General features: G+C 51.0%; 3 protein-coding genes across 12 annotated transcripts in view; 1 reads left to right on the top strand and 2 right to left on the bottom strand.

Annotated features, from left to right (window-relative positions):
• Positions 1–25,967, top strand: part of PTRH1 (peptidyl-tRNA hydrolase 1 homolog) — a 27,325-nt gene extending 1,358 nt beyond the window's left edge. For 4 of the 7 annotated variants that reach the window (XM_074395373.1, XM_039475108.2, XM_039475109.2 and 1 more), the window contains one exon: positions 39–3,259. In XM_074395373.1, the coding sequence (XP_074251474.1) occupies positions 39–85 (47 nt within the window). In that variant the 3' untranslated portion in view covers positions 86–3,259. Of the gene's footprint in view, positions 1–38; positions 3,260–9,396; positions 9,580–14,861; positions 15,105–17,412 lie in introns of those variants that run through there. The other 3 variants (XR_005581073.2, XR_005581072.2, XR_005581071.2) reach the window with 3 other exon arrangements.
• CFAP157 (cilia and flagella associated protein 157) lies at positions 325–7,502 on the bottom strand. Of its 3 annotated transcripts, none has more exons than XM_010351328.3 (9): positions 7,295–7,502; positions 4,557–4,828; positions 3,493–3,646; positions 2,751–3,018; positions 2,288–2,418; positions 1,888–2,038; positions 1,382–1,548; positions 1,109–1,295; positions 325–412 (listed from the first exon to the last, which is right to left on the bottom strand). In XM_010351328.3, exons 1-9 carry the CDS (start codon positions 7,456–7,458, stop codon positions 353–355), a joined length of 1,554 nt encoding a protein of 517 aa, XP_010349630.2. In that variant the 5' UTR covers positions 7,459–7,502; the 3' UTR covers positions 325–352. The 3 variants fall into 3 exon arrangements, with proteins under 3 accessions (XP_010349630.2, XP_003940653.3, XP_039331041.1); XM_003940604.4 differs by lacking the exon at positions 325–412 and adding an exon at positions 413–484; XM_039475107.2 differs by lacking the exon at positions 325–412 and having other exon boundaries at positions 995–1,295.
• STXBP1 (syntaxin binding protein 1) overlaps positions 24,046–25,994 on the bottom strand; it is an 88,735-nt gene continuing 86,786 nt past the window's right edge. For both annotated transcript variants that reach the window (XM_039475110.2, XM_039475111.2), the window contains one exon: positions 24,046–25,994. Coding sequence is in view for 1 of the 2 variants with exons in the window: in XM_039475111.2 (XP_039331045.1) it covers positions 25,912–25,994 (83 nt within the window). In the remaining variant the exon portion in view is untranslated.

Raw genomic sequence — 25,994 nt, 5'->3', positions numbered from 1 at the left:
TCGCCAAAGCTCCCTGGGCCTCTCTGGCTCTCCCACAGGCAATGCCAAGGCTGCGGGTGGGCATCGGGCGCCCGACACACGCTGAGGCGGTACAGGCCCATGTGCTGGGCTCCTTCTCCCCTGCTGAGCAGGAGCTGCTGCCTCTGTTGCTGGATCGAGCCGCCGACCTGATCTTGGATCACATCCGTGAGCGAAGCCAGGGGCCCTCACTGGGGCCCTGACACCAGTGGCCATGGCTGCCCTCCTGACTATAGTGCCCACAAACCCAGCCTCGGTCACAGAGCTGCCACACCAGCCTTGGTATCTACTTTTTATACAGCTCTCCTCTAGACTGTTCCAGGCTGCCCACAGATTAAAGTGGGGGTGACTGTGGTTGGAATGGTCCGTTTCTGGAGTCAGTTCTCTCCGTGTCCTATTTGGGACGTAGGGGAAATTCAGGAAGGCTAAACTTTTGGAGCCTTTTTAGAGAACCAGGGGCATGGATCTGTAAGATTAAAGATACTGACTTTGAGGCCAGGCTCGGTGGCTCACGCCTGTAATGCCAGCACTTTGGGAGGCAGAGGTGGGTGGATCGCTTGAGGTCAGGCGTTCGAGACCAGCCTGGCCAACATGGTGAAACCCCGTCTCTGCTAAAAATACAAACATTAGCCAGGTGTGGTGACAGGCATCTATAATCCCAGCTACTTGGGAGGCTGAGGCAGGAGAATCTCTTGAACCCAGGAGGCAGAGGTTATCGTGAGCTGAGATTGTGGCACTGCACTCCAGCCTGGGTGACAGAGTGAGACTCCATCTCAAAACAACAACAAAAATTTAAAATAAAAAGATGCTAGCTTGGAAGCTAAGGCCTCTTCAGGGAGATCTCACTCTTCCCTTGCTGGTGGGGAAGGGGACAACAGGATCCAGCCAGCCCTGCTCCCAGGGCATGTGTGGGCATGCCTTGGCCCACTGAGACGCCGACACTCCCTTCTTCAGCCCAATTTACAGATGGGAAGGCTCAGAGAGGTCTGGTTACATCCCCAGGGCCACACAGCTGTGGCCTGGCAGATCCTTCGTTTGTACCCAGGACTTGCTGCCACCTTGCTGTCCCTGAGGCCCCTAGCACCCTCACCTCGTGGCTGCTGTGTGCCCGGAAGGTCCCCACACGGGTGATATGTGACAGCAGTCTGAGGTCCTGGGGGTTGGGTGGGATGCGGGCCTGGCGAGGTACCAGGCCTAGATCCCCCGGCTGGTAGGGTGTGATGTGAGAGAGCTGCGGCAGCAGAGATCCAGTCCTGGGCAGCTGGATGCTGGGCTGGCTGTGGGGAAGGGGCTGAGGGTCACAGAGACTTCAGCGAGCCTGGGTTTTGGCCAGAGTGAGCTGAACATGGGCTTGAAGGCTCACCTCTCCTTGGGTGGACCATGGGACTGTGACTCCTGGTGGGAACACATAGCCTTCTGGGATCTCAGGACCACAGTGGAGCTGAGCATGACCAGCAGTTGCTGCAGCATCTCCTTGTGCCACGGCTGGAACGTCACGTCTAATTCGCTGTCCTGTTCATCAGGTCGCATCTGTGGGTGAGGGTGAGGTGGCAGCAGGCCCACTGTGGCCCCAGTACCCATACCCCTCCAGGAAATTCCAACCTCAGTGCCCATTTCCAGAAAGTGTTCCCTGAATGTGGTGGGATACGCATTCTCCATTCAGGAAGACTGAGGCCCGAGACCTTTCAGAGCCTCAGAGAAGGAATCCAGCTCCTCAGAAAAGGCCAGAATCAGCAAAGGACAGACTTTCTGGGAGGCTCTCAGGGAAGAGGGGCCTCTGACCCTGAGGCAGCCCCTTCTCTGCAAGCACCTTCCATCCTGGGCTCACTCCCCTTCCTCTGACGCCCTCCTTCCCTCCCTTCTGCTCACCTGCACAATGCTCTGTAGGAAGGAGGTGGCCTGGGCCAGGGCCGTCTCCAGGCTGGCCCGAACCTTCTGCTCATCAGCCAGTTCCTGTGCTAGCCTCTGCAAGTCTACCTGCCGCTGCTCCAGCTGCAGGCTCAGCTGGTCTCTCTGGCTCCTGGACCCCAATGAGTCAACAGCGTTCCCCCTTCCCCAGGACTGGCGCCACCTGGGGCCAGGGGCCCTGCCATTTTTCTCCAAGCCCACAGGAACCCCCAGCCAGCCCCAAGCCTCAGCCCGTCTGGCAGTTTCCTCTAGAGAGGGGAAGTCACTGGCCCAGGTCGTGAGGTCAGAAAGAGCTGGGCTGGAGCTTGGCCCCAGCGTGCACCCGCCCCCTGCCGCCCGCCCCTCCTCAGGCTATACGCACGTCAGTGCCTGCTTGTCCGCCTGCAGCTGCACGACTTTCTGCTCCAGCTGGCTCAGCAGGAGGTGCAGCTCCTTGGCCTCCTTGGTGCCCTGCTGCTGCTCCTGGCACTTCTTGGTCAGCATGAGGATTACCTGTGGGTGCGGGCAGGTGGCCATGCCCTCAGCCAGCCCTGTCCCCAGCTCCAGACACAGCCAGGCCTCACCGGCCCCCCTGTGCAGAGCGGCCAGTGCTGCCACTGGGCAGAGCCCCAAGCTTTCCAGGGCTGTGCTCTGCTTATATAAGTTACAGGGGCTTTGAGTAAATAAAATCCGGAGTTAGGCCCACTGCCCTTCAGCCCCCACAGGAGGCCCAGTCCTCTGTCCGCTGCCTCCCTCCCTCCTGAATCGACTCCACCCCTGCAAGACCCCTGGGGTCGCCTCCTGCCTTGCATGCAAACGCCCTGTGCTGAGGCCTGCAGGCACACCTTCTGGTAGCCAATTCTGTGCCTGGCCATGACCTTCTCCGTGTTCTCCAGCAGCTCCACCTGTTTGCACAGATAGTCCTGACTTCGCTTGAGCTGCTCATTCTCCTGCAACAGCTGCGCGCCTTGCCGGGAGATCCTGGCGATCTGTAGGGTAATGCTGTTGTTCTCCGTGAAGGCCCGTTTGGTTGTCTCCCACATCCGGTTTGTGGTCACCTTGTGGAACTCATTGGCCACGATGTTCACGCGCTGGATGATCTCTTTCCTCAGTCTGACCAGAAAGACAGGAGGAGAAGCTGGGCCAGACTGAGGAAAGAGCAGGCACAAGCCCTGGGCACATCCCTTTCCTTTGTGAGGTTTCCAGAGCACCCAGGGGTGTGAAACACCCGCACGCTCTCTCCCTGGGAGGGGTGGAGCTATGGGCAGGACTTTCCCTATAGATCCTCTGGACCTTTGGAACTGGTACCATTTCAATGTACTCTCAACTATTAAATAAAAATGATTTAATCCCAGTAAGTGGCAAATGGAAGCCCTGGGAGTCTCCAGTGCCAGCAAGAGGACTGCCTCTGGGAGCTGATTCCTTTTCTCACACCTCTCCGTAATCACCAGCTGGGATTCCAAGGAGTAGCAGGTTGGGGAGCGGGGGGTCACTTACCCATCTAACCTCCCAGTTAGAAGCTGAGGCCTGAAGACTAGGATGTTCATGGCCCCAGGGATGAAGGCTCCAGAGGCCCCACTTGCCCACCTGTCCTTGTCCAGCATCGACTTCTTCTCCAGGTCGTACGCATAGTCCCTGAATTCATTCTCCTGCTTCTGCACCTGGTCCTCCAGCAACGTGAACTTGTCCATGATATCGTCTTTCTGCAGCCGGAACTCCTCCAGGGCTGCCAGCTTCCCCCCTGGCCACCACAGGGCACAAGGCCCGATGAGGGGTTGCCTCAGAGGACAAGGCCTGGCGAGGACCTTAAAGATGCCCCTTAGGCCCCTGTCCCTTCCTGTGCCGTCTGACTCAGTGGGGCAGGCCTACCATCCCTTACCTGCCCTGCCTGTCCCTGCCACCTTTACTGCCTTCATCCAGGCTCCCTCCCTCTTCCCCTCCACAAATGTTATGAAGCTTTGTTCAGGTTCTGCCTCCTTCAAGAAGCCTCTCTTGATACTCTCATGAAAGTAACAGTGACAACAGCAGCTGGATTCTTTTTTTTTTTTTTTGAGACAGGATCTTGCTCTGTCACTCAGGCTGGAGTGCAGTGGCACAATCACAGCTCGCTCAACCTCCCAGGCTCAAGAGATCCTTCCACCTCAGCCTCCCAAGTAGCTGGTACTACATACGTGCACCACCACACCTGGCTAATTTTTCTATTTTTTTGGTAGAGGTGGAATCTCACTATGTTACCTAGGCTGGTCCCGAGTTCCTGGGCTCAAACAATCCTCCTGCCTTAGCCTCCTGAAGCACGGGGTTTACAGGCATGGGCCGCCACACCTGGCCAGCAGCTGGACTGTATATATTCTCTGGGCCAGGTTCAAATGCCATCTGACATTTGAGCCTCACAACCCTTGCCAACCGGGGGACCTTGGTCACGACACTTCACCTTTTGAGGTGCTTCCTCATCTACAAACTGGTTGGGGGATGTTTCCAGCTTCGTAGGATTGCTGGGACGGTTAAGGAAGACAGTGTGTGCCAAGCAGCATGTGGCTATTCTCCCTGTTTCTCAGGTGAGAAACAGGGTCAGCGATAGAGCTGGGATGTGAGCCCTGTGTTCTGTCCCCGCCATGGGTGCCTGCAGGCTCGCCAGCCAGTCCCCTCCTCACCAAGGGCGATATTCTCTGTGGTGAGCTGGTCCTTGGTCTCCTGGAACTCGTGGCGCACCTGGGCTAGCTGCGCCTCAAAGGCATCCTTCTCTATCTCCTTGGCCAGCTGCAGGTTCTGGAGCTGTTCGTTGAGGTCCGTGATCTCATCCACCTGCTGGTTGAGTGTGCGCTTGAGGAAGGCCACAATCTCCTTCTTGTTGTTGGCCAGCTGCTCGAACTCCTGGCGGAACAGCTTCTCCTGCACAGCCAGCTCATCCCACTTCCGCTGGTACCTGGGGTGGGGGCAGGGCAGTTGTTCAGGGGTCAGGCTGGGCAAGCCAGGCCTGCAGTGCAGCTGGGCCCACTCTCCTGGACCCCTGTCCCATAAAGTGCCATTTGAGATTCCTTGTGATGAGAATCCAGCCTCATCTCCCACTATTTCCCCTGATCTGGCAGTTATGACCACAGTCAATGCCGGTGCCTAGCATGTTATTTTTATTACACCACTAGAATGTAAACTCCATGAGGGCAGGGCCTTGTTATGTTCAAGTACGTCCCCAACACCCATGCCTGGTACATAGCCAGGTGTGCAATGTTTGTTAAATTGCTACAACAACTTAGAAGAATGTAGGTACTGGCCAGGTGCAGTGGCTCACACCTATAATCACAGTACCTTAGGAGGCCAAGGCTGGCGGCTTATGAGGTCAGGAGTTCAATACTAGCCTGACCAAAATGGTGAAACCCTTTCTTTACTGAAACTACAAAAATTAGCTGGGCATAGTGGTGCGTGCCTGTAATTCCAGCTACTCAGGAGGCCAAGGCAGGAGAATCGCTTGAACCCGGGAGGCGAAAGTTGCAGTGAGCTGAGATTGTGCCACTACACTCCAGCCTGGGTGACAAAACAAGACTCTGTCTCAAAAAAAAAAAAAAAAATGTAGGTACTATGGTGTTTATAACTATTTGACAGATGAGAAAACTGAGAGTCAGAAGGATAAAGGAACTCTGAGTTTGTAAGTGGCAAAGCCAGGATTTAAATGTGAGTCAGTCTGACCCCCAGAATCAAGGCTCTTAGCCACAATGCTGCCTGCTGTGGTCGACCAGCTCTGCATGCCTGATAACTCTCCCACGCTTTCAAATCCCAAGTCTTTGTACCTGCCGTCTCCCTTATCTTTTTCCATCCAGTAACCCTGGTGGACCCTTCTTGACCCTGACCTACATTTGTGGCCCTGTCTTTGGTGCTCTCCTATAAGTTGGCCCTTGTCCCACTGGGTGGTTGAAATCTAATAACATGCCCCTCTCCTCCAACTCTGTATTCTCAGAGCCTGATAGACCGCTTGGCAAATAGTAAGCACCCAATAATTCTGCTAAATGCATTTTCCTTGAATACATTCTACCTGATGTCTCAGCTCGAGGGAAGTTTGTTAATTTTAATCAGCATCACAGAACCAATTTACTGGTTTCCAGTGAAATAACTGAAGATACTTGGAAAGTTTATTTATTTTTTTTTATTTTTTATTTTTTGAGACGGAGTTTCACTCTTGTTACCCAGGCTGGAGTGCAATGGCATGATCTCGGCTCACCGCAACCTCCGCCTCCTGGGTTCAGGCAATTCTCCTGTCTCAGCCTCCTGAGTAGCTGGGATTACAGGCACACGCCACCGTGCCCAGCTAATTTTTTGTATTTTTAGTAGAGACGGGGTTTCACCATGTTGACCAGGATGGTCTCGATCTCTTGACCTTGTGATCCACCCGCCTTGGCCTCCCAAAGTGCTGGGATTACAGGCTTGGGCTACCGCGCCCGGCCCTGGAAAGTTGTTTTACATCATAATTTAGTTGACCAACATCTTTCAAGTGGTGACTGCACACAAAGCACTTCAGGGCTGTGGCCTGGGAAAGCAGCCTTGCACAGGGAAGTCAGGAGGCCAGGGCTCCCATCCTGGTGCCTCCTATTCCCGGAAGTGACTTTCCTTCTCTAAGCCTCAGTCTCCCCCATCTGTGCAATGCGGATGACATCGGGACCTCTCTAGTAAGACTTCTGTGAGGACTCTGCACCAGCACATGGCCCACCTGGCACCACCAGGGACTCAGCATTAGCTATGGTTACCCACAGCATCAGTCACCTGGGGAAGAGCTGCCCCCTGCTTGTCTTTTAAGGTCACCTTGAGACGGGCTGGTGCCTCATAACTGGGAGGAAACGTGAGAAAATGATGGGCAAGTGAACATGGCTCTAAATGAAGAGTTTGAGGCTGTCCCCACCCCCACCATGTCACACACAAAATGCTCTAGAACAGAATGTCACAGCCATGGAGGAGGAATAAACCTTTCCCACTTACATTTGGGTAAACTGAGGCCCAGCGTGGTGAAACAACTGGGCTCATGTGCTGGGTGGGTCAGTGGGGCACAAGCCAGGAAGCGAAAGTAGGGCCAGGGGTTTCCCCGTCTGCCGGAGGGCTGTTTCCACCCTTTTGTGAAGCCTGTGGTCCCACGGGGCAGGAGTGAGGCAGGGGATTGCCTGGAGCGGGGCCACAAGTTAGCATCATGGGCCCGGGGTTCTAGGAGCTGGGAAGGTGGGGAAATCCATTTACCCTCAAACTCTTGAAACCTCCCAAAGGTACATATGAGGAAATGAGGCTGGGGTCGGGTGGGGTCTGGACATCTCATGGGAGGCCAGAACACAGGCCTAGGGCCCCTTGGCCAAACCTGCCCTGGGCATGGGCTTCTGACCCAGGGCACCAGACTCTTGGCCACCAGCCCACGCACCGGGCCAGCCGGTCCTCCAGGTCTCGGATCTGGATGTGGTAGAACTCCTTCACCTCCGTGGCCAGAGGTGCCTCCACAACCACCGTGGGCTCCTTCTTGCCCGCTTTCTTCTTCTTGACTTCAAGCTCCTTGCCTGCCTTACTCCAACTCTTTTTGGGAGCCATGGCTGATGGCAGCCAGGGTTCCAGGCCCCAGGAAGCGGCCAGGTGGTTGCTAAGGAAGCCAGTCCCGTACATAGCAACAGGCTGAGGTAGTGAGACTGGGCTTAAAGGGACCCTGCCCTCTTCCTGTGGGTGCCAGTACCAGGTCCCGCTCCAAGACAGATGGCATCATTGAGGCCCCAGGCCCAGGGGAGTCCTAGGCCATGGAAGGCAGGACCCCTGGCTCTCAGGGCAACCTTTTGGGCTTCTGGGGGACCCCTCTTTCCCTCTTGTGGAAATAAATGCTGTGTTTCGTTCATGTGGATCAGGGCCCTGGAAATTGCCATCCTCTCCTTTGCGCTGATCAGGAGATGGATAGCACTAACCCTGGGCACACAAAGCCCATTCTGCAGCTTTGGTCTGGGGTGGCAGTGTCCTGGTGTGAGTGCGGTAGGGGGTCCAGCTGGGTGTGGCCCTGGCCAGCAGCTGGGTGCCTCTATGAGCTCCAACCCCAGCCCCAATCTCAGCCAGCCAGGCCTGGGTGCCCACCTGTGTTCCCCAACTGGCCCAGGCACTCCCTGGGACAATGGGCAGGTCCTCTCCATCCCTGACTTCCCAGGGCTTGGCACTTAGCAAGAGATGGCTACAGCGACACCCTGAAAAAGTCTGACAATAGCCGAAGTAGATGGCAGTGGTACTTCTGCAAGTGTGGTTTATCTTGTGAGTTGCAGGACTCTTGCCGGGTGGGTGGGGGGGCAGGGGGATAAGGAAGCCTTGGGGGGTGGGGGGGCAGGGGCAGGGGGATAAGGAAGCCTTGGGGGGCGGGGGGGTGCAGGGGGATAAGGAAGCCTTGGGGGCACCGTGAGGGGTCAGAAGCACAGGGAGGTGGGGGTGTTTTTGCTCACACCTGGGCTCTGTCTGACCTCCAGTGGGACCTTGGGCCAATGGCCTGAACCCTGCTCTGTGAAAGAGCTCGTGAGACCTCATCCATAAAGTTCCTGGTGCAGGGATGCTTGGGGCACTTAGTCAGTGGTGGCCCATGAAGCTCTCAGCCGCTTTGTGTGGTGGGCAGGCAGCTACTAGAATTTCTGACACCTCTGGACCCCACCTGTAGTGATCTGTCCTTCCCAGGGTGCCTGTTCCCTTCAGGCAGGGCAGCCCTGGGAGGGCAGAAATGTGTCTGGCAGAGGGAAGAGATGCCCATGCTTCTGCATAGGCCTCAGCCTATATACACTCACAACAGTGAGGGAGGTCTGGCTGCCCAGTGCTGAGACCAGCTCAGCTGTAGAGACCCCCCACCCAGCTGGCACTGAAGGCATTGAGAAGCAGACTCCCAGATAGAACAGCAAAGTGGGACTATCTAGGGGGGCCAACAGCCTTCTGAGCCTACAGCCTCTAGCAGACTCTGACCCACGTATTTACTCTCTCTGAACAGTGATTATTACTAACAAACAGGTGTTCTGTGTTTTCTCAAAAATAAACTAGGTAGGCAGCTGGTGCCTGCTTACCACTGATCACAGACAAACCAGCAAATATTCTCCATAAGGGAGCCCCGGGGGCAGGGTCACATATCCTGTGCTTAAATAATTGTTTTAACTGGTGTATGATATACATACACTGTTTTGCTACTTTAGAGTGCCCCAGTTTTCCACTGGCAGAGGGGAGGGGGGCTGCCAGGTTTTCCTTGCCATTGTTCTCAGCAAACAATGTGCTGTATCATACACTCAGCATTTCTCAACAGCCCAGGACTGCAGGTGACGCTGACCCTGAGGCCTCAGGGCAAGAGGTCTGGCCCAGTGCCCTTCCAGCCCAACTCGATGCCCCTGCTCCTGCTGGACACTGCCCCTTCCCCACCTGAACAGCTGCTCCCGCAGGAGCCTAGGCGGGCAAAAATTCCCATGGTGCTCCCAGCTGACCTGGGGCCTCCCCATGCCTCCCCAGTCTCTACTCTCTTTTCCCTAGGGCCATTGAAGGGGATAGCTCTGAATTCCCAGCTTGATGGACCCACAGCCTCTCGGGCAGCCTGGAGCTCACAGAGGGCATCAGCTTGGAGACCTGCCCTCCTCCCTTTCCTCAGCACCAGGATGGCTTCATCAGCACCACGTGGCAAGAGGGACGAGCTGAACTTCCAGGCCAGCCTTCCAGGTGGAGGCAGGGAGGGGAGGCTGTAGGCTGGAGAGAGAGGAGTTTCTGGGGCTTGCTTGGAGACTCTTCCCCAAAGCTCCCTACGCTGGCCCATAGGCTGATACTTGCCACAGGGGCACCGTCTCATGACTGCTTCTCCAGCAGCCTTCCGTAGTCTCCTGGGGACTGAGACTGATGGGCCTAGAGCTACTGGAGCTGTGAGACACAAAGTCAGCAACTGTGCCAAAGCTGGGGCTCCTGAGAGGAGTCAGGCAGTGCACAAAGCCATGCAGACTGCATCCAGTCCAGGGCTGGACAGTGGCCTGAACCACTGTCACCTCTGGGAGGCTCTGGAGGGGAGAAACCTAGGCCCTAGGGAGGCAGGGAGGCCAGGCCTCACTAAACGTGCCCTTGGTCAGGTAGCACTGGTTCATACCTATAATCCCAGCACTTTGAGAGACCAAAGTGGGAGGATCACTTAAAGCCAGGAGTTCATAGACCAGCCTGGGCAATATAGCAAGACCCCCATCTCTTAAAAACAAAGATTAACCAAGCATGGTGGCACATACCTGTAGTCCCAGCTACTCGGGAAGCTGAGGTGGGAGGATTGCTTGAGCCCAGGAGTTCGAGGTTGCAGTGAGCTCTGATCATGCCACATGGTCTCTGTTCAGGACGCCATCTGGTCTGAGTTAGGTACAGGCCAATAAAGGAGGCAGTTAATCTACAATAAGGTCAGTGATTGGGAGGGGGAGTTCTGGTGTCTGGTCTTTCCTCGTCATTTGTAGAACGGGAACAACGAGGTGGGAGGTTAAGCTCCAGTCTGAACTGCAAAACAGGCTGCGTGGCTCACATCAGTCACCTCTCGGCTTAAAGTGGTCTTGGGGTTCCAACAGCTTTTACATTTTTTTTCTTTTTTTTTTTGGAGACAGTCTCGTTCTGTCACCCAGGCCGGAGTGCAGTGGCACGATCTCAGCTCACTGCAACCTCTGCCTCCTGGTTTTGAGCGCTTCTCCTGCCTCAGCCTCCCGAGTAGCTGGGGACCGCATGCACATGCCACCACGCCTGGCTAATTTTTATTTATTTATTTTTTCAGAGACAGGATTTCACTGTGTTGGCCAGGCTAGTCTCGAACTCCTGACCTTGTGATTCGCTCACCTCAGCCTCCCAAAGTGCTGGGATTATAGGCATGAGCCACAGTGCCTGGCCCCAATTTTTAAAAATGTTTTGGTGGAGATGGGATTTCACCATGTTGCCCAAGCTGGTCTCGAACTCCTGACCTCAAGTGATCTGCCTGTCTTGGCCTCCCAGAGTCTTGGGATTACAGGCATTAGCCACCACACCTGGCCAGCTTTTAAATTTTACGCTGGATGTTGGACACCCAGCTGGTGTCAGAATTGGTATGAAAAGTAGCAAATATTTGGCGTTAAAAAAACATAATTTCTCCCCTAATCCCCCAGTTCTTCGTTGTGAAAGTTTTACCTGGGGTATTGTACTCTAGGCAGGTGTGGTCAGAAAGACAGGGGCGGGCTCTCCTTCCAGCTCCTAGTCTGGCTCTTCATTTCGCCCTGGGAGGGGAAGGCTGCTGGCCTTTTATTTACACAGCACTCCCCACCCCTATCCCTGTGCTGCAGAATCTCTACTGCAAGCAGGTACAGCAGGGAGGATGTTCCCACAAGGCCCACCTGGAGCGTGGCAGCTCTTCTCTAGGTGCGGCAGGTTGAGAATGCTTGGGCCCTGCCGGCCTCACTCCAGCTAGCTCATAGGGTGGAGGCTTCACGCCAGGCTGGGTGAGACCAGCTGAAAATGCCCATGACTGCCACCCCCTGGTGCCCACTTATAGAGCAGGGTGTGACTTAGGAAAAGTAGGCCCCTCCCCCAGTTTGGGTGCAGTGGCAGGTGGGTTTTGCTCTGAGGAAAGAGTCAGGGGAAGAGAACAGAGCTCTGTGGCTCTGCCGAGGAAACTGACTTGACTTCTGTCACTGCTTCAAAAACTCCAGGGTTAAGGGCTGCCAAAGACAAAATTACAACGGATCAGTTTAAAGATCGTAGCTGACTTTTTACATTTAATTTTTTTTTTTTTTTTTTTTTTGAGACGGAGTTTCGCTCTTGTTACCCAGGCTGGAGTGCAATGGCGCGATCTCGGCTCACCGCAACCTCCGCCTCCTGGGTTCAAGCAATTCTCCTGCCTCAGCCTCCTGAGTAGCTGGGATTAAAGGCACGTGCCACCATGCCCAGGTAATTTTTTGTATCTTTAGTAGAGACAGGATTTCACCATGTTGACCAGGATGGTCTCGATCTCTTGACCTTGTGATCCACCCGCCTCAGCCTCCCAAAGTGCTGGGATTACAGGCTTGAGCCACCACGCCTGGCCACATTTAAAATTTTTTTTTTTAAGACAGAGTCTTGCTCTGTCGCCCAGGCTGGACTGCAGTGATGCAATCTTGGTCACTGCAACCTCTACCTCCTGGATTCAAGTGATTCTCATGCCTCAGCCTCCCCAGTAGATGGGATTACAGGCACATACCGCCATACCCGGATAATTTTTGTATTTTTAGTTTTGCCATGTTGACCAGACTGGTCTTGAATTCCTGACCTCAGGTGATCTGCCCACCTCGGACTCCCAAAGTGCTGGGATTACAGGAGTGAGCCACTGCACCTAGCCTTGATTGGCTTTTATTTGTGATTCTAGAATTGGGTGATAGAATGAGTGTTCCGATGAGCTGAACAGAAGAGGTTGGTTTTACAGATAGAGAAGGCTGACAAAAGCAGAAATAGAACAAAAAGTAGATTGGTTGTTTCTTTTTCTTTTTTTTTAAGATGGGGTTTCACCATGATGGCCAGGCTGGTCTTGAACTCCTGACCTCAGGTGATCCACCCACCTCAGCCTCCCGAAGTGCTAGGATTACAGGCGTGAGCCACCACGCCCAGCTGATTGGTTGTTTCAGAGTGACTTTCAGCTGGGCACGGTGGCAAGAACTTTCGGAGGCCAAGATGGGTAGATCACCTGAGGTCAGGAGTTCGTGACTACCCTGGCCTAAATGGCAAAACTCCTTCTCTATTAAAAAATTTAAAAAATTAGCTGGATGTGGTGGCAGGTGCCTGTAATCCCAGCCACTTGGGAGGCTGAGGCAGGAGAAAGTCTTGAACCCGGGAGGCAGAGGTTGCAGTGAGCCAAGATCGAGGCACTGCACTCCAACCTGAGCGACAGAGCAGGATTCCGTCTCAAAAAAAAAAAAAAAAAAAAAAAAAAACACACACACACACAAAAACTGACTTTCCTTATAAAGGTTAAAGCAGAGGGGACTTCTTGGCATGCTGGCTAAATCTCAATTGTTTAGGGAGTTGGTTTTTATCTCACTCTTCTGGCTTCATGCAAATTCAGGTAAATAACTTAGTTTCGGCTTGGTAACAGAAAAGCATGAATGACTTCATTTTAGTTTGGCCATTTGGGCTTATTGCAGGGACTCAATCCAAACCAATGGCCTTCTATACATTTTATTTAACAGAGCATTGTCAAAAACATTGTCAGGAGTTGGAGACCAGCTTGGGCAACATAGTGAGACCTCATCTCTACAAAAAAATTTTAAAAATTAGCTGGGCTTGGTGGCCTGCAGATGAGGCAGGAGGATCGCTTGAGCCCAGTAGTGTGAGGCTGCAGTCAGCCAGGATCGCACCACTGCACTCCAGCTGGGCAACAGAGCAAGAGTCTGCCTCAAAACAAACACATACAAAACAATAGAGATCTTGGTAGAGAGCAATTTAGAGGAGGCTGGCAGCTCCTTTCCTGATGACAGAGCAGTAGAATAGAACTAGAGAGAGAGAGACAGCCACGGAGCACTCCCGGGATAATGGCCAACACAGGCATCAGAAAGGCTGTGCTCAGATGCAAGGCTACACCCATTTAGGAAACAGTGCAGGACAAGGGGCTGACTTGAAGGCATGGCCAAGCCCCATACAGACCCATCAACATGGGGCAGAGCCCCCACTGGCACAAGGGGATTAAACACTGAGGAAACACTGCCTAAGCAATAAACTATTCTGATCCAGGAGTAATTCCTAGGGATCCACGCTTAAAAACAATATTGCAGGCCAGGAGCGCAGTGGCGCACGCCTGTAATCTCAGCGCTTTGGGAGGCCAAGTTGGGTGGATCACTTGAAGCCAAGAGACCAGCCTGGCCAACATAGTAAAACCCTGTCTCTACAGAAAATACAAAAAATTGGCCGGGTGCAGTGGCTCACGCCTGTGATCCCAGCACTTTGGGAGGCGAGGCAGGTGGATCACCTGATGTCAGGAGTTCGAGACCAGCCTGGCCAATATCATAAAACCCCATCTCTACTAAAAATACATAAAAAGGGCCAGGAGCAGTGGCTCACACCTGTAATCCCAGCGCTTTGGGAGGCTGAGGCGGGTGGATCATGAGGTCAGGAGTTGGAGATCAGCCTGACTAACATGGAGAAACCCCATCTCTACTAAAAATGCACAAATTAGCTGGGTGTGGTGGCATATGCCTGTAATCCCAGCTACTCAGTTGGCCCAGCCAGGAGAATCACTTGAACCCAGGAGGCTGAGGTTCTGGTGAACCGAGATCATGCCACACTGCACTCCAGCCTGGGTGACAGAGAGACACTGTCTCAAAAAAAAAAAAAAAAAAAAAATTACAAATGTGGGCAAAGCATATCAGAGGCCCATGTCAAAAACCCAGCATCTGACACCTGATGAGTTCACAACAAATGGTTGTAGTGACAATAATCATGATGGTGACTTGTCAATTTAGGTGACACAAACACGCCCATTTTTGTTTGTGTTTTGAGACAGGGTCTCACTGTCTCCTAGGCTGTAGTGCAGTAGTGCAACCATGGTTCACTGCAGCCTTGATCTCTGAGGCGCAGGTGATTCCACCCCCACCTCCAGTAGCTGGGACTGCGGGTGTATGCACCACCTCTGGCTATTTTTTAAACAATTTTTTTTTTGTAGAGATGGGTGTCTCCCTGTGTTGCCCAAGCTGGTCTCGAATGCCTGGGCTCCAGTGATCCTCCTGTCTTGGCCCCTCAAAGTGTCAAGATTATAGGCATGAGCCACCATTCCCAGCCAAACATGCCAATTTTTAAAGATTTCAAGTAAATTGGGCACTTTACCAGAGAAATGATGGAAACGTTCAGGTTTATCAGTTCTGAGATGAAGAGCCCCTTTTCAGCAGGTCAGGTACTCCTGATCCTTGGGCTGGAGCCTGTTTGGCAAACAGCTGATTCTAAGTGCCTTCATTCATTCATCCATTCACTCCCTTTCTTTATTCTCTTAATAGATCCCTACTCCTATGCCTTATTAAAATGAGTGGCCCTGTGTGTGTTGGGAAGACGTCAATCAGATGTGAACATAAGTAGCAGAATTTCACCTGCACTTTGGTACTATGACATGTTAACTTGAAAAAAATCACATTAATAAATTTGGGTAAGCAGAGGAGGAGACTTCTTTAGAGGAAGTTACAGCCTGCAAGGTGGTCGTCCCACAGTCTGAGAAGCGTGCCTCCAGCCAAGACCAGAGACAGGTAGGAGGAGGGGTTGGGGTAGGAACTTTATGCGAACAGGTTGGCCAAACATACATATTTAGTAGGTTATAGAAGGGGCTATGAATATTCATGAAGGTGGTTCAACACATGCATATTGAACAAACATGTATGTACCATTTGACCCATGTTTACTTTGGGGTGGAGATTTGGCATTTAAGTATATTAACAATTAGGCCCTATTTGTCAAAAGGGCTTTTCCAAAAATGAGGACACTCAAGTGCACTCTCTGTAAACTGGCCAGTCAGTCCATGGTCTTATCTGAAGTCAGTCTCTCTTCCAGTGAAATCTATAGTTACGGCTAGTGGGAAGGTGGTCAGTCCCTCAGCCTCTGGGAGCTGGATGAATTGTAATTGTTTAAATATTGCTTATCTCCAGGTCATCTAGAGCTTGTTTAGCTGCTAAAGAAAACCTTGTGGCAGTTGGAGGACAGCTATTCTTTAAGTGTGGGGTGTGTAACTTCCTCCCTACCTGCCGTGGCCCGAGGTCCTGTTTATAATTTTTTACTTTATTGCCACAAAGAGTCTGTTCTGCTGGTCTTATGATCTCTATTTTAACATGAATGCTGGTCCGTTGTTTCTAAACTGTAAAAGGGAGGGAGGTTTAATGAGGCATGTCTGACCTCCCATCTCATTATGGCTGGGAACTGTTTTAAGGTTTTTCTGGGGTTCCTTAGCCAAGAGAGGCTCCATTCAGTCGATGAAGGACAGATTTCATTTTTAGTCAACAGAGGAAAAGTACAGAGAGCTCCAAGAACGTGAGGAGGAGCCAGGAACAGCCCCCATCCTGGAGGCGCTAGGCTTGGAGGAGAAGGAGGTGCTGCCCATAAGAGGTGTGGGTGGAGGTGGAAAGAGCGCAGGGCCTAAGACAAGAAAAAACAGCTCAAGTTTGACGAAGGCCAGAGAAGCTGCAGCTGAGAAAAGGAGGGAGCAGGTGAAAGAGAGGCAGAGAGACAGCCTAACACATAAGCTTTGTAGACCAGAGAAGGAGCAGTGCATTATTTGATCAGCAGAAGTACAGGTTCCAAGTTGCTTTATTTTTATTTTACTTTATTATTTTATTTTCTTGAGACAGTCTTGCTCTGCTGCCCAGGCTGGAGTGCAGCACAACTGGCTAGTTTTTGTATTTTTAGTAGAGACAGGGTACCAAGTACCAGCTTGGCCTTAGAGACCTCCACCCAGGCGGCACTGACAGAAATGAGAGGCAGACACCCAGATAGAACAACAAAGTGGGTCTATGGGGAGGGGGGAGGGGCGGGGGGCGGGGTGCCAGCAGCCTTCTGAACTGAGAGCCGCAGGGGCTGACAGCATTCCAGGCTGAAGGGCCCAAGTAGATGCTGACCCATACATTTATTCTCTCTGAACAGCTGCTCATTATTAACAAAGGTGTTCGGTATTTTCTTATAACACAAAACATGCCAAGTAGGCAGCTGGAGCCTGCTTACCACTGATCACAAACAACCTAAGAAGTATTCTCCACGAGGGAGCCATGGGGGCAGGGTCAGATAGCTTAAAGAATTGTTTTAACAGGTGTGTGATATTTATATATTGTCTTGCCACTTTGGAATGCCCCGAGTAGTCTTCTACTGGGGGGGGCGGGTGGCTAGGTTTTCCTTGCCATCATTCATCCTAGCAAACAATATATTCTATCATACACTCAGCGTTCATCAATATTCATAAATTTAACATTTCCCAACATCAATATTCATAAACAACATTTCTCAACAACGTGGTTTCACCATGTTGGCCAGGCTGGTCTGGAGCTCTTGGCCTCAAGTCATCTGCCCGCCTCAGTCTCCCAAAGTGCTGGAATTACAGGGGTAAGCCATCGTGCCCAGCCTCCAAGTTGCATTTGAAAGATCTCTCCAGTTGCATGAGGTAAAGGATTGGAATGAAGTGAGGGGGTGAGCTGTTACAGGCCTACATAGCCACCACAGAGTGACAGTCATAACTATTTGTGAAGCGTTGTCCTAAGGCTCTACATAGATGATTATATTTAATCTCTGCAGCAGTCCTACATGGGAGGCACTTACATTATTCCCATTATATTGATGTGAAAATTGAGGTCAAGTAACTTCCCCAGGTCACACAGGGAAGTCAGGAGTCAAATTCCAGGCTCAACTCCATAGCCTGACTGGTAACCATTATGCAATAAACACGGAAAATTAAAAGTGCCTGTTCTAGGAAGACACTATTCTGGTAACAGCTAACTCCCAGAACCCATTCCTTTTTTTTTTTTTCTTGATAGCCCATTTTATTTTGCTCAGCATAGACTTTCATCCTACTTTAAGGTATCACATGGAAAAAATATGGGACGCTTCACCAATCTGCGCGTCATTGGAACCAATTTTAGTACATGTACTGCCTAACCCAGCACCCAGATAAAATGACCAACACGTCACACCGGCCTCGGAAAGCCAGCCAATCAGCAACCGTCTTACTAAAAGAACCCCGCCTCCAGGGCCAGAGGTAACCAATCCCTAAACAGCCCGGCTAGTAGGCGCCCACCAACCCCGGAAGCCCGGCCTTCCGGCTGCCAGTCCCGAGGCCGCGTCTCACCCGCTGCGTGACCGGTGTCGGACCGCGGCTTTTTCTTGCTCACAGTGTCTCGGTATAGAGTGTCGGTTCCGCGTTGGTTGAGGGGAGCACGGGCGGCCAGGCAGAACGCACCCTGGGGGCAGCTCTGGGTGGAGTCCTGCCCTTGCCGGAGCGCTGGGCGTACCTTGGGCATTTTGGCTTCTGTGAGACATCAAGAAGTTGGTCTTGGCCGGGCGCGGTGGTTCACACCTGTAATATCAGCACTTTGGGAGGCCGAGGCCGGAAGGAGTGGGGAATGACTTGAGGCCTGGTGTTCGAGACCAGCCTGGCCAACATGGTGAAACCCCCGTCTCTACTAAAAATACAAAAATTAGCCTGTAGTCCCAGCTACTCCGGAGGCTGAAGAGGGAGGATCGCTTGAACCCGGGAGATAGAGGCTACAGTAAGCTGAGATCACACTACTGCACTCCAGCCTGGGTGGAAAGGAAAAAAAAAAAAAAAAGGCCTTGTGTTGGTCTTGTGGGAAGCCACTGCTGGGACAGGGGCGGCTAATTCAGGACCTTTAACCCACCCCTTTTTTTTTTTCTTAGAAACAGACAAGGTGGTGGATTCCCATACCATTACCCCCCAGAGCCAGGGATTCTATGCCATAGGGAGGGGCACAGGTGCTTCACAGAGAATGGATAGGAATTTGCCCCAACCATTTTTATTTGTATTTTTTGAGACAGGGTCTCACTCTGTTGCCCAGCCTGGAGTGCGGTGGTGCGATCAGGGCTCTCTGTAGCCGCGACCTCCCGGTCTCAAGCAAGCCTTCCAAGTAGTAGGGGTTACAGGCATGTGCCGCCACACCTGGCTAACTTTTCTTTTTGTAGAGATGAGGTTTCACTGTGTTGTCCGCCTGGCTGTGAACTACTGGGCTCAAGCGATCTGCTTTCCTTGGCCTCTCAAAGTGTGGGATTACAGGCAGGAGCCACCGTGCCTGTAATTTTTATTTTTTGTTTTAGGAGGTAGTATTTCATTGTGGTTTTGACTTGCGTTTCCCTAATGATTAGTGAAGTTGAGCATCTTTTTGTGTGCTTATCTGCCATTTGTATAATTTATTTAGAAAAATGGCTATTCAAATTCTTTGCCCATTTTCTTTGGTTTTGGTTTTACTTTTAAATAGATTCGGGGTCTTGCTATGTTGTTTGGGCTGGTCTCAAACTCTTGGGCTTAAACCATCCTCCTGCCTCAGCCTCCCAAATAGTTAGGACTGCAGGTGCACACCACCATGCCCAACTTCTGCCCATTTTAAAATCAGATCGTTTTTTGTTGTTGAGTATAGGAGTTCTTGCATCTGGATGTTAGCCCCTTAGCAGATGTGTGATTTGTAAACAGTTTTTCCCATTCTGAGACTGTCTTTTCACCCTGTAGACTGTCTTCTTTGATTGTAGTTTTAAATTTTGAAGTAGAACAATTTACCTATTTTTTCTTGTATTGTCTGTGCTTTTGGTGTCATCTGAGGACGCAATTTTAATGATAAACAGAGCAAGCACTACCTGAGCAGTCCCCCTTCACAAAGCGGCAGTGCTCCCACCAGGAGTCTCAAATTCTGCTCAACACCATTCAATCCAGTTGTAAGAGGGAGCACGTGTTGACAGTGTCCTTCCGCATATCCCGTCCTGAACACTTCCTACAAGCCAACAGTGTCAGCTGCTCAAAGGATGCTGGAGGTCAACAGGAGCTGTCTTTTTTTTTTTTTTTTTGGACCAGATTGTTGCTCTGCTGCCCAGGCTGGAGTGCAGTGGTGTGATCTCAGCTCACTACAAACTCCACCTCCTGGGTTCAAGTGATTCTCCTGCATCAGCCTCCCAAGTAGCTGGGACTACAGGTGCATGCTGCCACACTCAGCTAACTTTTGTATTTTTAGTAGAGATGGGGTTTCACCATGTTGGCCAGACCACAGGTGATCCACCTGCCTCAGCCTTCCAAAGTGCTGGGATTACTGGCATGAGCCATTATGCCCGGACAACAGCAGCTGGTTTTATAAGCTTCTTGGCAAGTCGGTGCCACCTTTTTTTTTTTTTTTTTAGACGGAGTTTCGCTCTTGTTACCCAGGCTGGAGTGCAATGGCACGATCTCGGCTCACCGCAACCTCCGTCTCCTGGGTTCAGGCAATTCTCCTGCCTCAGCCTCCGGAGTAGCTGGGATTACAGGCACGCGCCACCATGCCCAGCTAATTTTCTGTATTTTTAGTAGAGACAGGGTTTCACCATGTTGACCAGAATGGTCTCGATCTCTTGACCTCGTGATCCACCCGCCTTGGCCTCCCAAAGTGCTGGGATTACAGTTTTGAGCCACCACTCCCGGCCCGGTGCCACCTTTTACCAAGGAGCATAACTCAGATCACTGTCTCTGTAGTTTGGGTTTCTTCCCAACCTTTAGCAATGGAATTCATCAGTCTCATTCTAGAATGTATTCTTGTGCTGGAAAAATGTGCTTGGCTTGGGGACAAGATTACTGTGCTTCAGTTGAAATTGATTGAAATATTTGATTGAAGTAATTGAAATATTCCACTGTGTTCATCCACTTTTTGACAATGTTCTTTTATAACAGGTAATGAATGGGGACCAGGCAGGTATAACTCACTGGCCCAGGAAAATCCCATTTTTATTGGCCACTTTATTTTCACTTTTTCTTCTTTTTTGTTGCTTGTGTAAAATCAGCATCCTTGAAGAGTCATTTGTTCCAGCCCATACAGACGAACACTTTTCACAGTGGAATCCCACTGTCTGCTATTACCAAGAATGTTTTTTGTTTTTTCTTTTTTGGAGATGGAGTCTTGCTCCATGTCCCAAGCTGGAGTGCAATGGCACAATCTCGACTCACTGCCACCTTCACCTCCTGGGGTCAGGTGATTCTCCTGCCTCAGCCTCCGAAGTAGCTGGGTTTACAGGTGCCCACCACCACGCCTGGCATTTTTTTTTTTTTTTTTTTTTTGTATTTTTAGTAGAGATGGGGTTTCACCATGTTGGCCAGGCTGGTTTTGAACTCCTTACCTCAAGTGATCCACCCACCTCAGCCTCCCAAAGTGCTGGGATTAACAGGTGTGAGCCACCGTGCCCAGCCAATAATGTTTTTCTGAAAGTGGAGAACATGGGCTCTGGAGTCAGACTGCTGTGTTTCAATCTAGTCTCTGCCATGTAGTAACTGGAGGGCTTTTTGTCTCTATGTGGTTTTACTTCCCCAACTGTAAATAGGGCTAATGATGGCACCTAACTCCTAGCATTGTTGAGAAGATTCAGAAGTCACATACAAAGCAGTCAGTGCGTGGCACATGAGAAGTGCCATATATTATTTATTTAGAGACAGGGTCTTGCTGTTGTCCAGGCTGGAGTGCAGTGGCACAGTCGCAGCTCACCACTGTAGGCTCGAACTCCCAGTCTCAGGTGATCCTCCCACCTCAGCCTCCTGAGTAGCTGGGACTACAGGCACATGCCACCATGCCAGGGTTTTTGTTTTTTGTTTTTTGTTTTTTTTGAGAAGGAGTCTCATTCTGTCACCCAGACTGGAGTGTAGTAGCACAATTTCAGCTCACTGCAACCTCTGCTTCCCGGGTTCAAGTGATTCTCCTGCCTCAGCCTCTTGAGTAGCTGGAATTACAGGCACACACCATCATGCCCAGCTAATTTTTGTATTTCTAGTAGAGACAAGGTTTCACCAGGATGGTCTCGATCTCCTGATCTCATGATCCACCTGCCTTGGCCTCCCAAAGTGCTGAGATTATAGGGGTGAGCCACCTTGCCTAGCCAGGGTAATTTTTAATTTTTTTGTAGAGACAGGGTTTCACCATGTTATCCAGGCTGGTCTCAAACTCCTGGGCTCAAGTGATCCACCCTACTCAGCCTCCCGGTGTTGGGATTACAGGAATGAGCTACTGTGGCTGGCCTTAATACATAACCACAATCAGAATGAGTGTATTAATACTTTATGATTCAATAAAGCACTTTAAGCTTGTGGCTCATTTGGAATTGAAGATATAAGACACAATAATAACCATCCCTTTCCCATGGGCAGTCACTATCCTGACTTCGGCATTTGTCGTTCCCACGCATGTTTTCACACATTTACAACATATGAATCCATAAGCAATATATGGTGCTCTTTGAGGTTTCAAAGCTTTATATAAACGCACCATCCTGTCTGTATCCTCCCATACTGTGCTCTTTTCAATTGTCGCTGTCTGAGATTTATTCATGTTGATATATGCAACTGTATGTCATGCATTTTTAACTGCCTTAGAGCAAATTCACCATTGGTGAATATATGATTTATCTGACTGCCTTAGAGCAAATTCACCATTGGTGAATATATGATTTATCTGTCCTCTTGTTGATGGGCATTAGGCTTTTTAAAATGTATGAGACTATTTATTTTCTTCCCAGGCTTGGCTTGGATTTGTCATCATCATCATCACCATCATCATTGGCTGAGCCCTCACGGTGCTTCCTGGGAGCCGGGCTCAGCTTCCTGCCTCCACAGGCACTACAGGAGGGAACAGAGTCACAGTCAGGGTCATGTGGAAAGAGGCCAAGGATGGATTCGACCCAGGTCTGCTGATGCTTAAGTCTGTGTTCCTAGCTTCCTTAGGAACAAATACTTGGTGTCATTCTGAAGTGGGTGTCCAGGCCCCTGGCAGTCTCTGCTGAGCCCCACAGCGAGGACCAGGGCCTCTGGAAAGGCACAGTGCCTGGCTGCAGCTCACAAACCTGGTGTTAGAATGGCTCAGTTAGTGTTACATCCTTTGGGTTGTTTCAGAACTCCCTGCTCCTCCAAGGATATTTAACACCATTGGAGACTTTTTAGCAGAGTGACCCATGGGTTCCATCTCTGCTGGTAACACAGGAGGACCAGGGCTTTGGTCAGGAACCTAAAAGGCCACAATCATTTGCTTGTGGGTGGCTGTGAAGGGGTGGAATAGAGAGAGGTGATAGAAAGCTGGGACAGAAGACTTCAGAAATAACCAGGGAGATACTGGAAAGCCACTCCCATGAGCCTGGAGGGACACATGATCCTGGGAAGCAGCAAACAGTGCTGACTTTGCTTTAATGTAAATTCAGCTGAGAACAATTTAGAATTTTAAAAATTCCAATCTTGGATCTAGTTCCAAAGTCTTCTGTTTGCTGGTGAACTAACGATAAAGACAATGGGGGCCGGATACAGTGGCTCATGCCTGTAATCCCAGCAGTTTGGGGGGCTTGGGCAGCAGGCTGATCACTTGAGCCTAGGAGTTCAAGACCAGCCTGGGCAACACTTAGTAAGACTCTTGTCTCTACAGAAAAATAGAAAAATTAGCTGGGCACGGTAGCGTGTGCCTGTGGTTCCAGTTACTCAGGAGGCTGAAGTGGGAAGATCACCTGAGCTCGAGAGGCTGAGGCTGCAGTAAGCTGTGATTGGATCACTGTACTCCAGCCTGGGTGAGGGAGTGAGACCCAATCTCAAAAAAAACCCCAAAACCCAAAAAACAACAACCAAGACAAGACAGTGGGTGTCAGGGGAGTGGACTTTGTTAATTTCTGCATCTCTCTGAGCCTCAGCTTCCTCATCTGTAGAATGGGAGAGGATCTGCCTCAGACAAGTATGTGAGGGGCCTGGCATGGTCCAGATATGGTTGTTGCCTCCCTGTGACGCATGTCTCACCAGACTATAGCAGGCTGTGGTGGTGCAAAGTCCACCGACTGGCCTTGAGCTGGTGGCTTTCTCAGTGCTGTAAAGGAGATCAGGATCAGAATGAGAATGACTGGGGAAAAAAAGCAGAGACAAGTTCCTACCAAGGGTCTCGCTCCCCTGGGCCCAGCATTCTAACCAGTTTCCTGTGTGGCCTCGACCCTAACTTACGGGTCCACCCTGAGAGCTGGGCCCACCTCATCGCAGTCTCCTGAGATCAGGAGGAAGTTCCAAGACAAGCAGGACACACACCAGCTTTCATCGTAGAGAGAAGTTCATTACATATGCGGGGTAGATGGTGCAGCAGCAGGAGCAGAGGAGAGGAGTAGTACTGGTGGTGAAGTGACCTCACTGTGTGCCCTAAATACACAGGCACCACATGACTGGATAGGGGGCATCTGCAAAGATGGAGCCCTGCAGTGTCTGCGTTAGAAAAGCATTCTAGATAAGGAGAAACATGATAGAAGAATGACTTCATCCCTAGGCAGCACCCTGCTGCTGCTAGAGGCCCAAGACAAGCTCCACGGCTAGTTCCCAGTGTGAGGCAGCTACAGTTCTAACACACGCAATGGGGACCTGCGTCCACAAGACTCCATGCCACAGCTTGGGTTGGCCGCCGCCTCTGCGATGAACCACTGCAGTTTTCTCCTTCCACTGCCCAAAGGAAAGCCAGACTGGAGGCCCCTGGACACCAGGAAGGGGTGCCGATTTCTTTCTTTATTAGACTCAAGTGCTTTAGTACAGAATGGTACAGAGATGATATATGTTTGTGCTTCAATACTTTCAAACACTGAGATTCTGATAATTTTAAGGTAAACAAGTTTCAAGACAGACTAGCTTTTTTAAAATATCCTTTTGATAAATTATTATTTTTATATAAATAACAGAGAAAGGGAAACCAACATCTTCGACAAACAAGGTCCGGAAGCATGAGCACTGTTTGGTCTGAGGGAGGGGACAGAACAAGCAGCGGGAGTGAGACACCCGGCGCAGAGGCCTGCGGTTCTGTCCTAGGGAAATCAGGTCGTCTAAGTTGGGAGGGAGGCGGGGGAGAGATCTGACAACTAATCTCAGTGCAAGGGGAGATTTCAAAGCCTTGAGAAGAGAACACCACGATGCAGCGAGCGGAGAGGGCGAGGCGCAGGCTCTGAAAGGGAGGCGGCGGCGCTGGGCTCGCATACACCACTTTGCAAGGACATCACTAGACAAGTAATACATACATGGCCTGCGGAAGGTCAAGGGCGGCGAGGGGGCTGGGCAGGGGACATTTTTGTGACTTCCACTGTTATTATATTTCACGACAACAGCAGCAGCACAAACGGTGTGCTCACCGCTGGAGAATGAAAGCTGCTGTCTTGAGGATGGCGAGACAGCCTTCCTGCATTTGCTGCTTTAGTTTTTGCTTTAGAGCTAAGTTTTATACAGAGGATAAAATGACCATCTTCTCTTACAAACACGATGATGTATGACCCCAACACGACACAAAATAAGGTATTATGAAGTATCTGAAACTGAGGATAATCTGACTGAAGATGCTTGCTGAGAGGGTACAGGGTCTGTGCGAGTCCGACGGTCCGAGGACCTTCTCCACAGTCATAGCCCTCTGCTCAGGGGCCTCCAGAACCCATCTGTTCTCATCCATTCCTGACACTTTGAACTAAAGCTGACTACAGAAAATAAGCTGTTGGAGTGATGCCTGGGGACAGAAGGGCCTGGTCCACAGGCTCTGGACCAATTGCTTTTCCAAAGACATGGAGGCTCCCGGCAGGAGTCTGCTTCTCATTTGTCGGGGTACCGAGACTTAGACTCGAGGACTTCCCTCAGGATCACAGCACTGTGGACGCAGGCCAGGGAGGGGGTACGGACAGGTTGTGGAGGAGGGGACACTGGCCTGGCTTCGCATGGACACCCCAGCCTCCACCCACAGCTGCACCACAGGGGGCATGAGATGCTGGGAAAGGAAAAGAGGTCTGTTCCACCTCAGACCTCCTGAGATGTCCCCTGACTGTCACCTCCGGGGTTATTTGGATGAGAGCAGGCACAAGGGGTAGGGACTGGAGTGAAGATAACAGATGAATCCTCAGTGTGAAATACTCCAAGAACACAGACATCTCTATGATTCTCAACAAAGACAGGAACAACCCCAAATAAGGTTTTAAAAATACCCAAACTTCTACCTTTCCATACCCAAGCAATGTGCACATGTCACGCAGGGTTATGTACAAGGTCACAAATCTTAAATAACAGGGAGAAGGCGTCCATCCATCCTAACAGTCCAGAAATTTCTGCCGTGCACTGATTGCACACAAACTTCTTTTTAGGATACATATATAAGATACTCTTTTTAAAAAACACAATGCATTATTTTCTTTTGTTTCAAACGAGAAGAGGGCATCATTGAACAAGAGAACGCAGCGGCAACAGTGCCGGCCAGGGCGTGCAGAGCTGGGGAGGCAACAGACGTAAAGGAACTGAGGCAGGTGGTGGTGGGAAGCTGCGGAGCACTGTGGGATGGGGGACATGTTTTGGGGGGGCGACTTATTTTTTTAACTGCTTATTTCTTCATCTGTTTTATTCAGTTTCTTCAGTGTGTCCAGCAGTTTCTGTGGGGTGAGGATGTGCGTGGATC

This window comes from Saimiri boliviensis, chromosome 2 (genome assembly GCF_048565385.1).
Source record: "Saimiri boliviensis isolate mSaiBol1 chromosome 2, mSaiBol1.pri, whole genome shotgun sequence".
NCBI classification, from domain to species: domain Eukaryota; kingdom Metazoa; phylum Chordata; class Mammalia; order Primates; family Cebidae; genus Saimiri; species Saimiri boliviensis.
This window is presented reverse-complemented; position numbering and strand designations above follow the sequence as displayed.